Source organism: Oncorhynchus clarkii, chromosome 1 (assembly GCF_045791955.1).
Source record: "Oncorhynchus clarkii lewisi isolate Uvic-CL-2024 chromosome 1, UVic_Ocla_1.0, whole genome shotgun sequence".
Taxonomy (NCBI): Eukaryota; Metazoa; Chordata; class Actinopteri; order Salmoniformes; family Salmonidae; genus Oncorhynchus; species Oncorhynchus clarkii.
The window spans coordinates 67,335,193-67,352,535 of record NC_092147.1 but is presented as its reverse complement, the minus strand read 5'-3'; the positions used below and the strand labels follow the sequence as shown (position 1 = coordinate 67,352,535).

The 17,343-nt window shown below is 43.6% G+C and overlaps 1 protein-coding gene across 1 annotated transcript in view; it reads left to right on the top strand.

Moving 5' to 3' along the window:
- LOC139410830 (heat shock 70 kDa protein 12A-like) overlaps positions 1-17,343 on the top strand; it is a 48,993-nt gene that overhangs the window by 18,622 nt on the left and 13,028 nt on the right. The window contains exons 2-7 of the mRNA XM_071156382.1: positions 2,651-2,727; positions 2,951-3,081; positions 9,518-9,704; positions 10,113-10,217; positions 10,883-10,999; positions 15,316-15,487. Coding sequence (XP_071012483.1) covers positions 2,651-2,727; positions 2,951-3,081; positions 9,518-9,704; positions 10,113-10,217; positions 10,883-10,999; positions 15,316-15,487 — 789 coding nt within the window. The remainder of the gene's footprint in view (positions 1-2,650; positions 2,728-2,950; positions 3,082-9,517; positions 9,705-10,112; positions 10,218-10,882; positions 11,000-15,315; positions 15,488-17,343) is intronic.

The window sequence follows — 17,343 nt, the reverse complement described above, 5'->3', positions numbered from 1 at the left end:
CTGTCTCAGGCGCTGCTCCAGAATCTCCCATAAGTGTTCAATTGGGTTGAGATCTGTTGACTGAGACGGCCATGGCATATGGTTTACATCATTGTCAAGCTCATCAAACCTTTCAGTTACAATGGATGGGGGCATTGTCATCCTTTTGGGGCATAGCCATGGTTGCCAAAATAATGGAAAAAATAATGGCCTGCCCAGCATTTTTATACATAACCCTAAGCATGATGGGATGCTAATTGTTTAATTAACTCAGGAACCACACCTGTGTGGAAGCACCTGCTTTCAATATACTTTGTATCCCTCATTTACACAAGTGTTTCCATTATTTTGGCAGTTACCTGTATCTGGCTGTTTGGCCTGTCAGTCACTTATGGAAGAGAAATGGCCCCCTCCTCTGCTTTCTGCCGGAATGTGTAGAACATTCCAGGCAGAAGGACCACTCTGCTAGGATGTAGGGAAAGAGGATACTCAATCTATGGCTCTTTTTGTGGTGGATAAATGTTTATTTCTTCACTTATTGTTGGCGGAAATGATCTTGTGTTGTTGGGACTTGATTTTATTTGAATTCAGGATTCTAAACTATTCTAGGGCTTCTCCACTTCAGAGATATGTATGGATTGAATAGTGAAGTACGGTACCTTCATTGAAACATTTGATTCTTTAGCACTCATTATGAAGAAACTTTTGTGGCTGTTGATAGGTTGAGCAGGATCATTGTTTGGTTATTTCCATGTCTCACCTTAGGATGAATACACATAAAGTAAACCTTTATAGAGCCCTTTTCAGAGCCCAACATTACCAATAGGATTTAAACACAATAGTGGGGGATGTTGAAAGAAATCATTATACTGTATATTGTTAAAACACTACATATGTTTTGTAAGTGCGAAGGCACCACACTATTCAATTAATTGATGTATCTGCTGTTGTCAGTTATGTAAATTACTTACATTTATATTGCCATATCCTTAATGAGATTTTGAGCGATTGATTGACTTCAACAATACTGTAGTTTCTGGTTGACCTGTTTTACGTACAGTTAATGATTTCTTGGGTTATTCAAGGAAATTCTCACTCAGATGCCGACATCAACTTGCACGAATTAGTCAGAAAACACATCTGCATTGACATTTTGCAACTGCTTGTAATGAACTCAATACAATTGAATGACATCTCTCATGAAGTATTTTATACTGTCAGGTTAATAATAAACTACACAGACTGCACTGGAACACATTTACCACTAGAGCCACAAACAGCAACAAAGTGTATACCCTACGTAACGATCTGGGTGTCATGGGTGTGAAGTCAGGCGCAGGAAACAGAGAGTTCAATATAGTGCTTTTTTAATGCACACACGGTGAACAACGGCCACCCCACGAAACACTGGGTGCTCAAAACAAATGCCCCAAACGCGGGGACGAAAACAGTCCAGCAAAATCCACGAACAGAAACAAACACGTTTGTCTCCAACATACACAAATGTTACAATAATTAATCCCTGCTGACTAATAAAGCCCAACTAATTACCACAAACTCATAACAGGTGCAACCAATAAACACACAAGGAGGGGGAGGAAAGAATCAGTGGCAGCTAGTAGGCCAGCGACGACGACCGCCGAGCGCCACCCGAACGGGAAGGGGAGCCACCTTCGGTCAGAGTCTTGACACCCTGCCACTGTTGTTTGGCAAACAGCTGAGGGATGGGGCTGGGGAAATGTAACCACTCTCGATCAAATTCATAGACAGAGCTATGGATACAAGGACTGACCATGCATGATATCAAAATGATTGTTTTAACCATGTTTTGAGGCTTTTGAATTATTATAATTTTTTTTGCAAATAATTTAAGTTAAACATGCTTATATTCTGGGTTCTGATGGGGTAAGCTCATGCAGCCTTTATAAGTTTATATTCTCCAAGAATCAATGGGTAATTATCATTCATTTAAAAATCACAAAAATGTATGTAGCAAATACAGATTGCCCCTTTTAAAATAAGACTCAAGGTTATGATTTAAAGGAGGGGGTATGGGGGAGGGGGTGGAGAAGATGGAGTCTATCCACAGGTGGTCTGTAATTCCACACAGTAATTACCAAGCAGTACATTGTGTGGATTCGGACCACTCAGTCACTCTGGAAGGGCGAGAAAAGGGCGAGCGATGTGGAAAACAGACCGGTAGCGTGATGTCCCGTTGAGACTGAGACCATCCCCAGACACTTAAAAACACAGAGGAAGCACTGTTATTGTGCATTGTCAAAGGGCCTTTTCACAAGCACTATTAAGTGAAGCTAATGAAAGTGGTGGCAAATGGACACACTCATTCATTCAATTCAAATGCCATTGTGTTTAAAAGGCAGGTGCATCAACCGTTTTACCTTAAAAGAAGAGTTGTTAGGTAGCCAGGAGTTTCAAACGAAAGGTTAGAATGGTAACATTCTTTGTAGTGCATTATCAGAGGATGACTGAACAATCAAAACTAAGATCACAGCTGCACAATTGATTTGATTTGTTGAGAAATAGGGATTGGCAGTGTACTAATGGACATACTTTATGTCCTAAATCAGATGATTTTGATGAAGCTTTCTGTTGTTTGTTGTTGCCAAGCAAAGTGGACTCATGTTGTGTCTACTTGTTTCTGTCTCCTCAGATGCAATGGCAACTCCCTCTCCGGCAAAGAGCATGGGTGACCCTGGCATCACCCCACTGTCACCCTCACACATTCAGGTAAGAAACCCACCATGGAATATTCTGCATGGAGATGGATCCATAAGAGCCGTATGAAGTCTGTATAAACAACTCCATTACTGTGGAATGAGAGATTGTTATGAGAGATTCACCACACAGTCCTTTTTAAGTCGTTTAACTAGCCACCAGCTTTTCCATCCAGAATAAATAGCACATCTCCTTGAACGTTGTTGACTCCAGTTTTCTGTCCTCCCCACCTCAGCAAAATGACACGGACTCGAATGCCCACACGGGACCTTCGTTCATCGTGGTGGTCGCTGTCGACTTTGGCACCACTTCCAGCGGCTACGCTTACGCCTTCACTAAGGAGCCAGAATGCATTCACACCATGAGGTGAGCCAAGTCAACGCTGAAATGCAGTCGCTGGGAGCAGGAGGAGAGAGAGAGAGAGAAAGAGATCGAGATAGATTGAGGGAGTCATGGGGAGGTGCACTCAGGTCAGGTCGTTCTGTAGCAGTCTTATTGAATATTCCCTGGCAGGTGATGCAGGAGACATTGAATGCATGGTGCTGCTTTCTGTTCTTATTTAGGTCTTATTTAGGCGTAACCATAACAGAAGGGTTGTTGATAGCCAGGTAAAAGGTGTTTATCAAATGATTGCTCCTCTATTTCATTGTCATCCTTTTGGGGCATAGCCATGGTTGCCAAAATAATGGAAAACATAATGGCCTGCCCAGCATTTTTATACATAACCCTAAGCGTGATGGGATGCTAATTGTTTAATTAACTCAGGAACCACACCTGTGTGGAAGCACCTGCTTTCAAAATACTTTGTATCCCTCATTTACACAAGTGTTTCCATTATTTTGGCAGTTACCTGCATCTGTGGCGGCAGGTAGCCTAGTGGTTAGAGCGTTGGCCTAGTAACCGAAAGGTTGCAAGATCGAATCCCTGAGCTGACAAGGAAAAAATCTGTTGTTCTGAACAAGGCAGTTAACCCACTGTTCCTGGGCTGTCATTGAAAATAAGAATTTGTTCTTAAATTACTTACCTAATTAAAATAAATCTGGCTGTTTGGCCTGTCAGTTACTTATGGAAGAGAAATGGCCCCCTCCTCTGCTTTCTGCCAGAATGTGTGTAGAACGTTCCAGGCAGCAGGACAACTCTGCTAGGATGTAGGGAAAGAGGATACTCAATCTATGGCTCTTTTTGTGGTGGATAAATGTTTATTTCTTCACTTATTGTTGGCGGAAAATGATCTTGTGTTGTTGGGACTTGATTTTATTTGGACTATTAGAATTCAGGATTCTAAACTATTCTAGGGCTTCTCCACTTCAGAGATATGTATGGATTGAATAGTGAAGTACGGTACCTTCATTGAAACATTTGATTCTTTAGCACTCATTATGAAGATTTTTTGTGGCTGTTGATAGGTCGAGCAGGATCATTGTTTGGTTATTTCCATGTCTCAAATGGAGATATAAAGGGCCATGGAGGCTTCTAAACTGGATTCCAATGACTGTCCTTAAAGGTCAGAAGAAACAGTGTTTGCTCCCTCTCTCATCAATGCCTCATTGACAGTCATCATGTCATGGCCCCAGCAGTGTAATGCTCTTGTTAGCACTGGTAGGAGGAGCTGGTTCATTTAGCTGAGGAACCAGCGAGACTGCCATCCTGAGATCTGTATGATCCTCTGACCCATAAAACACACAGGTCAACTCTTTTCCCTGTGTGTGTCAGGCGCCAGGGCCAACCTCCATTTCGACCATAATCTGCATTTTCCCTCTTGCAAAATTTCAACAGAAAATGGGTAACACTTTGTAACATCAGAAAATCTGTCAAAGGTGAAACTCGTCAATTCTGTAATAGTAAAAAAATAAAAATGTTTGTCGGTTAGACTACTAGGTAGAACAGTTATACTAGCACCTACACTGAAATGTAGCAATTATGTGCTTAATAACACATCTTTCTGTGTCTTGGTCATTTTTCTGAGAATCAAGTTGTTTTGTAGGAGTGCTAGATAAAATGGAGTATTATTAATGTCACATCCTTAGGGTGATGAGACACAGACTGGGAGAATTGTCTATTGGGGAAACCTCTCCTGTCATGGGTCATTAACTCCAGACATCAGGTAACAGTTTAGTAAGATATTTTTACTGGTGCTGTCAGACCTTGCAGTGAAAACAGCCGGAGCCCCACGATGATTTACTTTGGATTGAACCATCTGCTCTCTAAATCCTTACAGAAACAATAATAAGTGGCAATAATAATAATAGTTCTCTTATGATAGAGATTTCTGTGTAGAACACTTCTTTGAATAGAAGAGGAATGCATTGCTGTATTGATAGTGAGCATTAGCCAGTTGCATCTCTATGACATAGACATTAGCATTCCTTCCCTGTCCTCACTGTTGCTGGCCCTCACAATGGAGCAGGAATCTCATTGCCGATAGAAGCCCAACCTGAGATGAAAACAGCTATTCGGCCATGGCTGCCAGTTCCTCTGGAAATTGCCAACACTCTGACAATATTTTTTATTGTGTGTATATTTTTTAGATATAATTTCTGTTTTTGCTACATTTTGCAGTAAGCCACCCTTTTAGTACTATGTAGGCTACCGTGCATTAAGGCTTTTAGTTGGTGATTGTCAGAGGTCTGAATATAAGCTTGTCTGGCCTCCCACTGCACTAAATGCCTGTCTTACAGACTACGCACAGTGAAAAGAAATGCATAATTTACAGACCTTCACTCCTTAGAGCTATTTTCAGTGAGGCATATTTCATTCCATCTATGGTCGTGTTATACAGTAGGCTAGCTATTTTTCACCCGTCATGTTCTTACATGTTAACCAGTTTAGCCATACTGTGGAGTTATTTGCATTCATCAACAGTTTGAATCACAACCATGTTTTAAGTTCTGTTACGACGACTTACTGTCACATTGTCAGATAGCCTCAATGTGACAGTTACAACGACTATGAGTTTTGAATAAATAGGCTACAGGTTTAGATTTTTGGATTGTATCAAATGACCATATTAATTAGGGTATATGTTTTAACCCAACATAGATCATTAAAAAAGATTAGGGAGTTATATAGCGTGATCATGCTGTGATGTGATTAGGAGAATAATTATCCCTCTATTATCCATCTATTAAGTGAACATACCATACTCCGTCTATAGGGCTGTGGACATACCATACTCCGTCAATAGGGCTGTGGACATGCCATACTCCGTCTATAGGGCTGTGGACATGCCATACTCCGTCTATAGGGCTGTGGACATACCATACTCCGTCTATAGGGCTGTGGACATACCACACTCTGTCTATAGGGCTGTGGACATACCATACTCCGTCTATAGGGCTGTGGACATACCATACTCTGTCTATAGGGCTGTGGACATACCATCCAGCATGATGATGACAATGACAATGATGATAAAGGGCTGTTGAATGATAAACACAGATTGTGCAAAAAAGAGCCTAAAGTCATATTTCTAATGTTAAAGTTTGTGAGAAACAAATGTGTACTCAGGGCACCATTGGGAATGAGTCCCTGGTCTCAATTTGGCTACCCTGAATAAATAAAAGTGAATGAAAAAAATATATGATTCTTAATTTAGATTAGCAGTAAGCATCCAGTGGTTTCCCCCAAATCTTCCAAATGAGTCCCTCACAGCAGGCTTATCCCCCAGTGAGACTGACCAATAATCTCATCAGGGCACTTAGCAAACATATTCTCATCTTCAAGGGAACCAAACTAATTATATTAACTAATCCTTAATTTATCCAGAACTAGTGTAGCACAATTAGTGTGTCGGTCATGTTGTGTCTCTTTGTTTTTATTCATTTTTAATTTAACCTTTTATTTAACTAGGCAAATCAGTTAAGAACAAATTCTTATTTACAATGATGACCTACTAGAAGGCAAAAGGCCTCCTGCGGAGACGGGGAGCGACCCAGGACGTGTGTGCTTTGGGGACCTTTAACAGAATGTGACTGGCAGAACGGATGTTGTATTTTGAGGATGAGGGCTGCAGTAGGTATCTTAGATAGGGGGAAGTGAGGCCTAAGAGGGTTTTTGTTAACAATAGCTGGTGCGCAATCTCTAATATTAAGGAAGTCTCGAGGTTCTGCTCGCTTGAGTTAGAATACCTCATAAACTGTAGACCATACCAAGAGAGTTTCATCTATATTTTTTTGTATCTGCCTATTTACCACCGCAAACTGATGCTGGCACTAAGACCGCACTGAACGAGCTGTATAGGGCAATGAGCAAACAAGAAAATGCTCATCCAGAGGCTGTGCTCCTACTGGGCTGTGATTTTAATGCAGGAAAACTGAAATCCGTTTTGCCTCATTTCTACCAGCATGTGCATCTAGAAGCGAAGAGGAACTCTACATCTCCTTTACTCCACATACATAAATGCATACAAAGCTCTTCCTTGGCCTCCATTTGGCAAATCTGACCATAACTCTATCCTCCTGATTCCTGCATAAAAACAAAAGCTCAAACAGGAAGTACCAGTGACTCGCTCAATACGGAAGTGGTCCGATGAAGTGGATGCTAAGTTACAGGACTGTTTCACTAGCATAGACTGGAATATGTTCCGGGATTCATCCGATGGCATCGAGAAGTTTACTACATCAGTCACCAGCTTCATTAATAAGTGCATCAATGACGTCGTCCACACAGTGACCATAAGTACATATCCCAACCAGAAGCCATGGATTACAGGCAACATCCACACTGAACTAAAGGCTAGAGCTACCTCTTTCAAGAAGTGGGACACTAATCGGTAAGTTTATAAGAAATCCCACTATGACCTCTGACGATCCATCAAACAGGCAAAGCATCAATAGAGGACTAAGCCTGAACCCTACTAAGTCGGATTGGAAACTCGTCGGATGTGGCAGGGCTTTCAAACTGTCATGGATTACAAAGGGAAACCCACACGCAAGCTGCCCAGTGACGTGACCCTACCAGATGAGCTAAATGACTTCTATGCTTGCTTCAAGGTAAACAACACTGAATCATGCATGAGCGCACCAGCTGTTCCAGACGACTTTGTGATCACGCACTCTGTAGCTGATGTGAGTAAGACCTTTAAACAGATTAACATTCACAAGGCCGCAGAACCAGACGGATTACCAGGACGCGTACTCCGAGCATGCACTGACCAGCTGGCAAGTGTCTTTTCCCTGATATTTTCAACCTCTCCCTGACCCAGTCTGTAATACCTACGTTTCAAGTAGACCATCATTGTCCCTGTGCCCAAGAACTCCAAGGTAACCTGTCTAAATGACTATCACCCCGTAGCACTCACATTTGTAGCCATGAAATGCTTTGAATGGCTAGTCATGGCTCACATCAACACCATCATCCCAGACACCCTGGACCCACTCCAAATTGCATACCCCCCCAACAGATCCACAGATGACGCAATCTCTATTGCACTCCACACTGCCCTCTCCCACCTGGACAAGAGGAACACCTATGTGAGAATGCTATTAATTGAGTACAGCTCAGTGTTCAACTCATCACTCTAGCTAAGCTCATTACTAAGCTAAGGACCCTGGGACTGAACACCTGCTTCTGCAACTGGATCCTGGACTTCTTGATCGACTGCACCCAGGTGGTGAGAGTAGACAACAACACATCTGTCACGCTGACCCTCAACACGGGGGCCCCTCAGGGGCGCCTGCTTAGTCACTTCCGGTTCTCCCTGTTCACCCACGACTGCGTGGCCACACACAACTCCGACTTAACGGTAGTAAGCCTGATCACCAATGACGATGAGACAGCCTATAGGGAAGAGGTCAGAGACCTGGCAGTGTGGTGCCAGGACAACAACCTCTCCCTCAATGTCAGCAAGGCAAAGGAGCTGATCGTGGACTACAGGAAACTGAGGACCGAGCACGCCCCCATCCACATTGACAGGGCTGTAGTGGAGCGGGTTGAGAGATTCAAGTTCCTCTGTGTTCACATCACTAAGGATCTATCATGGTCCACACACACCAACACAATTGTGAAGAGGGCACGATAACACTTCTTCCCATTCAGGATTCTGTAAAGATTTGGCATGGGCTCTCAGATCCTCAAAACATTATACAGCTGCACCATTGAGAGCATCTTGACTGGCTGCATCACCGCTTGGTATGGCAATTGCTTGGCATAAGGCACTACAGAGGGTAGAGTGTACGGCCCAGTACATAACTGGGGCTGAGCTGCTTGTCATACCACACGGCACCAAGTCTGGAACCAAAAGGACCCTGAACAGCTTCTACCTGCAAGCCATAAGACTGATAAATAGTTAGTCCGGGTAGCTTTTTGGTTAACTATTTAACTATTAATGACTGACAACGAGGGACCGATGAGGATACACTACTTTAGTTTGTGTGATTGACCTTAGATGTGTCTGTTGTCTGCAGACATTTTTGTTCAGGTTGTAATGTTGACAGGATTCATTAATGCTTTTAAATGCATTCTGCCTTATTCAGACATATTGAGCCATTTGACACAAATAGAGAAAATGCACTGCAGGTAATCTAACAATTTTTTAAGAATGGCACAAATTCCCCGATATCAGGGTACTCATGTCAACATGTTTGATTTCAGAGCATATTTGGTGGTTTCAACAGATTAAAGATAGATGAAACTAAGATAAAAAGTAAATAGATTAAAGATAGAGGCCCACCCACAACCAAATTGGAGCATGTCCCCCTAATAAAGCACAAGATGCCGAAATATGCTCTTTGTAAAAAAATGGATCAATTAGCTGCCATAACTCAGTTGTTCATTGGTTTAAATGTTTTGTGGTCTTTCCTAGACGCTGGGAGGGCGGCGACCCCGGAGTATCCAATCAGAAGACGCCTACCACCATCCTCCTGACCCCGGACAGGAAGTTCCATAGTTTTGGCTACGCAGCACGTGACTTTTACCATGACCTGGATCCAACCGAGTCCAAGCACTGGCTCTACCTGGAGAAGTTCAAAATGAAACTCCACACCACTGCGGTAAAGACACATACACACACACACACACACACACACACACACACACACACACACACACACACACACACACACACACACACACACACACACTTCCCTTATTACTGTCTGCCCTTGTGCAGGGCTGGCAGCTTGGCTGCCCTGAGATGACTTTGCAGCAAGCTCTTGAAGTTCTGTGTTCTGTGCAAAGTAGGAGGTAACACAGCCAGTAACTATTGGCTCAGGCTAGTGTTATTGCACATATTTCACCATAGAATTATGAATGGACATGATTTGGATAAGGCTATTCAAGTATGTTGGCTCAATCTGTCTTAGTGTTTATCAGTAGATGTCTGTTTGGTGTTTCAATTAAAATCTTACGATAACATGGAACGTTTGTTTTCTCTGTCATCGTTTCTTTCCCCCAATCAGAATCTCTCCATAGACACAGAACTCCATGCAGCCAATGGGAAGCGAGTAAAAGCTATTGATATTTTTGCATATGCTCTGGCGTTCTTCAAGGAACAAGCACTTAAGGTAAAGTATTAACAGGTTCTACTGCACGGTATATCTTTTATGCAAAACAATACACTGAGTGTACAAAACATTAGGAACACCTTCCTAATATTGAGTTGCACCCACTTTTGCCCTCAGAACAGTACTCAATTCATCAGGGCATGGACTCTACAATGTCTCGAAAGCGTTCCACGGTGATGCTGGCCCATGTTAATTCCAATGCTTCCCACAGTTGTGTCAAGTTGGCTGTATGTACTTTGGGTGGTGGACCATTCTTGATGCACAAGGGAAACTGTTGAGCGTGAGAAACCCAGCAGTGTTGCAGTTCTTGACACACTCAAACTGGTGCACCTGGCACCTACTACCATACCTAGTTCAAAGGAACTTCAATATTTTGTCTTGCCCATTCACCCTCTGAATGGCACACATACACCATCTCTCAATTGTCTCAAGACTTAGAAATCCTTCTTTAACCTGTCTCCTCCACTTCATCTACACTGATTGAAGCTGATTTAACAAGTGACATCAATAAGGGATCATAGCTTAGCTCATGTTTTGTACACTCAGTGTATATTGAATACATGTATATGTTATGAATTAGAAATAGCTCTTAATACTCTGTGATAGTGCTGATGTTATGGTGTGTCAGGGAAAACAGATACCATGTTTGATGTGATCCCGTGCAGGAATTAAGTGACCAGGCGGGTGCAGAGTTTGACAACGCAAACATCAGATGGGTCATCACAGTGCCAGCCATCTGGAAAATGCCAGCCAAGCAGTTCATGAGGGAGGCAGCCTACAAGGTGGGTGGGCCCTTGTCAATCAACACGCGCCCATGTTCACTCGCATGCAATCACACAGAGAGGCACGTACGCTCATGCATATACACACACAGACACACAGTCAAATATTTAATTTGAAAAACTGTCTGTCTGCCGTATTCTGCTCTCAACATTTCAAACGACAATGTTGTTGCAGATCAAACCATCTATCCCCCTCAGTGTAAATGATGCTCCCGCATAGTCTCACCACTGGCTCTTAACAGGAAAGCCATCTGTCGTTTGACAAAGGTACTGCAGGTACTTGGGAGAGAAAGTGATGACGGGGAAAGATTAGCTTTGTCGCTGCTGTGATATATTGCAGATAGGAGAGAGGTGGGTGACTGCTCTGGGGCTGCAGTGGAAGACCACCATCCTCCCTCTCTCCTGCATGGGGGAAGACCACACTCCTCCCTCTCTCCTGCATGGGGACAGACCACACTCCTCCCACTCTCCTGCATGGGGACAGACCACACTCCTCCCTCTCTCCTGCATGGGGACAGACCACACTCCTTCCTCTCTCCTGCATGGGGGAAGACCACACTCCTCCCTCTCTCCTGCATGGGGGAAGACCACACTCCTCCCTCTCTCCTGCATGGGGCAGACCACACTCCTCCCTCTCTCCTGCATGGGGACAGACCACACTCCTCCCTCTCTCCTGCACGGGGACAGACCACCCTCCTCCCTCTCTCCTGCATGGAGGCAGACCATACTCCTCACTCTCTCCTGCATGGGGGCAGACCATACTCCTCACTCTCTCCTGCATGGGGGCAGACCACCCTACTCCCTCTCTCCTGCATGGGGGCAGACCATACTCCTCCCTCTCTCCTGCATGGGGGCAGACCACCCTCCTCCCTCTCTCCTGCATGGGGGCAGACCACCCTCCTCCCTCTCTCCTGCACGGGGGCAGACAGACTGGTCCACGACTGCGGTAGAGGAGAGGGAGGAGAGCTGGAGGGAGCCAACAGGGAAAGCGATTACTTCATCACTATGAGTCGCCCCAAGAGAGAGAGATAATATGAGGATAGGACAGTGGGACAAGGGATAGCAGGTAGTGGGTGCATACTGAGGATGAGAATAGAGGCAGAGAATGAAGTGGCTATTGTGAGAATTATCAATAGACTGTGAGAATAAATATTATGACAAATCGCTTGGTACTACAGATCATTAGACAGTATAGTGAAACTCCAGTGTATACTATTCCTCGATACAGACATGCCAGCTCACAGCATCACAGCATAGTGACACAAGCAGGGTTGTTTGTCCCCCCCCCCCCCCCCCCCCCAGAGGAGAAGAGTGGTGGGAGGGAGCTCCAGAGCTGTATGATGAGCACATGGTGGTATAGGTGTGGTACTCTGTGTAGACTGTAGAGGAATGTCAGGGCAGAGGCCTGGAGGAATGGGTGTGTGCAGGGGGACGGGGGGACGGGGGGGTACAAGTACATGGGAGAATGTCAAATCCCACCGGGCAAAAACTGGTTGAGTCAACGTTTCCACGTCATTTCAACAACAGAAATGATACTTGGTGACGTTAAAACAACTTGGAAAACTGATTGGATTTGCAAAAAGTCATCAACGTCAGGGAAAATGTATGCACTCACTGGATAAGACCATCTGCTAAATGAGTTTGGTCTTTTTTTTAACCCAACTTCTAACCTAAATTCAATGACATGGTGACATGTTTTGTTGATTTCACATTGAATTCACGTTAGTGGACTGCAAATGTAAATCAGAGCTAGACATTGAAATGACGTCTGGGCCCAGTGGAATGGGTGTGTCAGTCTGTCTGAGGCTGAAGCACCAGACAGAGACACCACCCTCCCCTCTGCAGTGAACAAAGAAGATGGGCTGGGGAGAGAGAGGGAGAAGGGAGGGGGGAGAGAGAGGGAGAAGGGAGGGGTGAGAGAGAGGGAGAAGGGAGGGGGGAGAGAGGGAGAAAGGAGGGGGGAGAGAGAGGGAGAAGGGAGGAGGGAGAGAGAGGGAGAAGGAAGGGGGAGAGAGAGGGAGAAGGAAGGGGGGAGAGAGAGGGAGAAGGGAGGGGGGAGAGAGAGGGAGAAGGGAGGGGGGAGAGAGAGGGAGAAGGAAGGGGGGGGAGAGGGAGAAGGGAGGAGGAGAGGGGAGGGGGGAGAGATATAGAGGGAGATGGCGAAGGAGAGATGTGAGACGGAAAGGAGAGAGGCTTTTTAGATGGCTTGACCACTTGATATCTGCAGTGGGGATTGAGGTACAGTAAAAGGGGGAGGATGTTCGGGGGGATGGCAGTGGTGGTGGGGGAGGCTGCGTATCTGCAGTGACTCAGCATCCTCTGGCTTTATAATTTATTATTGGTACTGGGGGAAGCAGGCACACCTCTCCCTTACCCGCTCCTCCCTTTTCAACTTTCCTCCTCCCTCTCCTCCGCCACAACAAGATCTCACAGAGCGGAGGGATGTGATGCAATGCTCAGATTTTATACGTAGTCTGTCTTTTTCTGTGTGTATTGTGGATAGAAACACAAACCAGCCTGCACAGCATGTGTTCATTGATTGGTTTCCATTGTTCTGTTGATCGATAGGTGTCCATTGTTCTGTTGATCGATAGGTCTCCATTGTTCTGTTGATCGATAGGTCTCCATTGTTCTGCTGTTTGATAGGTCTCCATTGTTCTGTTAATCGATAGGTCTCCATTGTTCTGTTAATCGATAGGTCTCCATTGTTCTGTTAATCGATAGGTCTCCATTGTCTCTGTTGTTCGATAGGTCTCCATTGTTCTGTTGATCGATAGGTCTCCATTGTTCTGTTGACCGCTAGGTCTCCATTGTTCTGCTGTTTGATAGGTCTCCATTGTTATGTTGATCGATAGGTCTCCATTGTTATGTTGATCGATAGGTCTCCATTGTTCTGTTGATCGATAGGTCTCCATTGTTCTGTTGATCGATAGGTGTCCATTGTTCTGTTGATCGATAGGTGTCCATTGTCTCTGTTGTTTGATAGGTTTCCATTGTTCTGTTGATCGATAGGTCTCGATTGTTCTGTTGACCGCTAGGTCTCCATTGTTCTGCTGTTTGATAGGTCTCCATTGTTCTGTTGATCGATAGGTCTCCAATGTTCTGTTGACCGCTAGGTCTCCATTGTTCTGCTGTTTGATAGGTCTCCATTGTTCTGTTGATCGATTGGTCTCCAATGTTCTGTTGACTGCTAGGTCTCCATTGTTCTGCTGTTTGATAGGTCTCCAATGTTCTGTTGACCGCTAGGTCTCCATTGTTCTGCTGTTTGATAGGTCTCCATTGTTATGTTAATCGATAGGTATCCATTGTTCTGTTGATCGATAGGTGTCCATTGTTCTTTTGATCGATAGGTGTCCATTGTTCTGTTGATCGATAGGTCTCCATTGTTCTGTTGATCGATAGGTCTCCATTGTTCTGTTGATCGATAGGTCTCCATTGTTCTGTTGATCGATAGGTCTCCATTGTTATGTTAATCGATAGGTCTCCATTGTTCTGTTGATCAATAGGTCTCCATTGTTCTGTTGAGCGATAGGTCTCCATTGTTCTGTTGATCGATAGGTCTCCATTGTTATGTTAATCGATAGGTCTCCATTGTTCTGTTGATCGATAGGTTTCCATTGTTCTGTTGATCGATAGGTCTCCATTGTTCTGTTGATCGATAGGTCTCCATTGTTCTGTTGATCGATAGGTCTCCATTGTTCTGTTAATCGATAGGTCTCCATTGTTCTGTTGATCGATAGGTCTCCATTGTTCTGTTGATTGATAGGTCTCCATTTTTCTGTTGGTCGATAGGTCTCCATTGTTCTGTTGATCGATAGGTCTCATTTGTCTCTGATGTTCGAATGCTGCAAAATCAGTGGTTGCTTGAGGAAATGTAATAGCTTTTGGAAATTCCTTGTATGTTAGGATCGTATGATTAATCACTGAGTATTTTCCTGTTCAAATCTGTGGCTTGCCCAGATCCCCATACTTTCCTAAAAGCTATTTATCATTTAGTAGTGAACTAGATTGTTTTATATTAATTATGGTTGTGTTAAATGGTTCCAGCTATAGATGGTATTTACACAGTATTGTATAAGTGTATGTAGACAGTATATTTGCTTTTACAAAATTAATTATTTGAGTACTGATGGCCATATTGTCTTACTTCCTATTTGGAGGTATCTTAAATCCTTAGCATACCCTGAATACTTAGCAATGAGGGTTGACCACAGCAACTTACTAGGACAGTTATTCACAATGCTAGTTTTATTGGGATCCTGTTAAGGAAAAAGCAGATGTCCTGTATTTCCTGTCTGTGCTCTGCTTTCCTCTAGGCTGGTCTGGTTCCCCGTGACACCCCAGAGCAGCTGATCATCGCCCTTGAGCCTGAGGCAGCCTCCATCTACTGCCGCAAGCTCCGCCTCCACCAGATGATTGACATTGGCACCAAGACCACCCAGAATGGTTTCAGCCCCAATGAGAACGTGGGGGCAGGGATGACCCAGGGTAAATCCCACCCTGCGACCCCACAGGCCAATAACAATATGAGCATCACATTGAACATCCCAATCATGTACCATAATAACATTTTGCATCCCCATGTGCCGATTTCATACAGTATGTGCCTCTCAAATTAATATTGAACTATAGATTGGTTATTGGTTGACAAGCATGCTTATCATTCCAAAAGTGTTAAATCTGTTGAGTTCAGTCTGGTTGGCAGGGGAGAAAGTCAGGTCACAGATTACTACAGTGATATTGTAGTTTTTTTTTATTGTGGCATTGTAAGTTTATGCTAATAGTCAAACAACCAGTGCCTTTAATTAATCATAAACATTTCCTTTCAACGGAAAACATGTATGTGACAATATCCTCAGCCCTAACATCACTTTTATTGTCATATTCAGACACTAAAAATGCATGGGCAAATTTTTAATAGTCACACTCCCTGTCTATTTGCCTTTGCTTCTTTTTCCTAAAATTCCATTGAATACTATGGGAAATTTGGCCTATGTACTGTGTATTTCAATTACTTTTTGTATTCAGGATTTAACATGGCAAATATACTGATATCTGATTGTACAGAAGGTCATTAAAACAGTAAATAATGCCACCTTAGAACTGGTTCATATTATCCAATGACATCCAATCTAATTTGACAGCATGCGAATCAGCAATAGCAAATGACTCCCTCAAGCCTTTCCTCTCTCTCACTCATCACTCTTTTTTGTTTCGGGAAAGAGTTTTTTGTTCTCCACAGATGATCTAAACCAGAGATTTAGAAGCTTGGTGACCTTCAGTCCTATCTCTCTACGCTATTGACTGAGGATATGACTGAATGCCACTCACAGTAGCATTCACTTGCATGCATGGCAATTATTCATCTCCCCTTTCTTTTAGTTCAACAGCTCATCGGCAGGGAGAATGTGTATTACACCTATGTTGGTTAGTTGACGTCACAGGGGCACGTGCCCCCTCAGATTTGTCCTGTTTAAAAATGAACAATATTATTATTTTCTTCTTTTTTCTTTCTTTCTCTGTAATACTACTAGCCACCTAGCAATTTTATGAACTTGTCTTTAGCCTGGATACATTCCCAGTCTCTCAACCTCATAACTACTACATTTCAGGCTATCCATCGAGTCTTAGCTGGCATGCACACAAAAAAAAAGGAAGCAATTACGAAACGTACTGAATAAGACTCCCAATCCTTTCAATCCTTTACCCAGATTTTAGCAGAGATGCAGAGAAAAAAAGAACCACCTGTCCTTTAAAAAAGATAAATAACCTCCAGTCGGGAGGATACAGACAGCTACATTTTTGGGGTTCATGACGCCCCTGATTGAATCCATTCTTCCAGTTGTCTGTGACCCTGGTGAGAGGCTGACATTTATCCAAGGTGTCAATTCAAAACTATATGCTCTAGTCCTTGAATGCCAAGTATTTTATGACAAACATATCATTTCTACCATCTGTATAACATATTCCCTGAATGTGATTCACTTGTTATAGTAGTACTGCAGCTTTAGTTTGAATTCAATAGGATTCACCCACACATTCAGTAGAGGAAACTCTGTAAGACAACAGTGTACATGGTATACTGTCTTTAATAAGAACTGAGATGAGAGATGATTTACTGTACTGTATAGACAATTATTGTTGATTCTGAACACTCAGTGCAACAATAAGAAGACAGTATTCGCTCTTTAGCTGGGCACTTGTTGCCTTGCGGTTCTTGGATGAAGATCATTGCATTGATGGAATGGTCACTGCCTCCGTCATGGTTTACAACGCTCTAACCGCATGCTGTAACACAGCTGAAGGCTATTGGTGTCTCTTTGGAGCAGATGTGTTCCTATGTT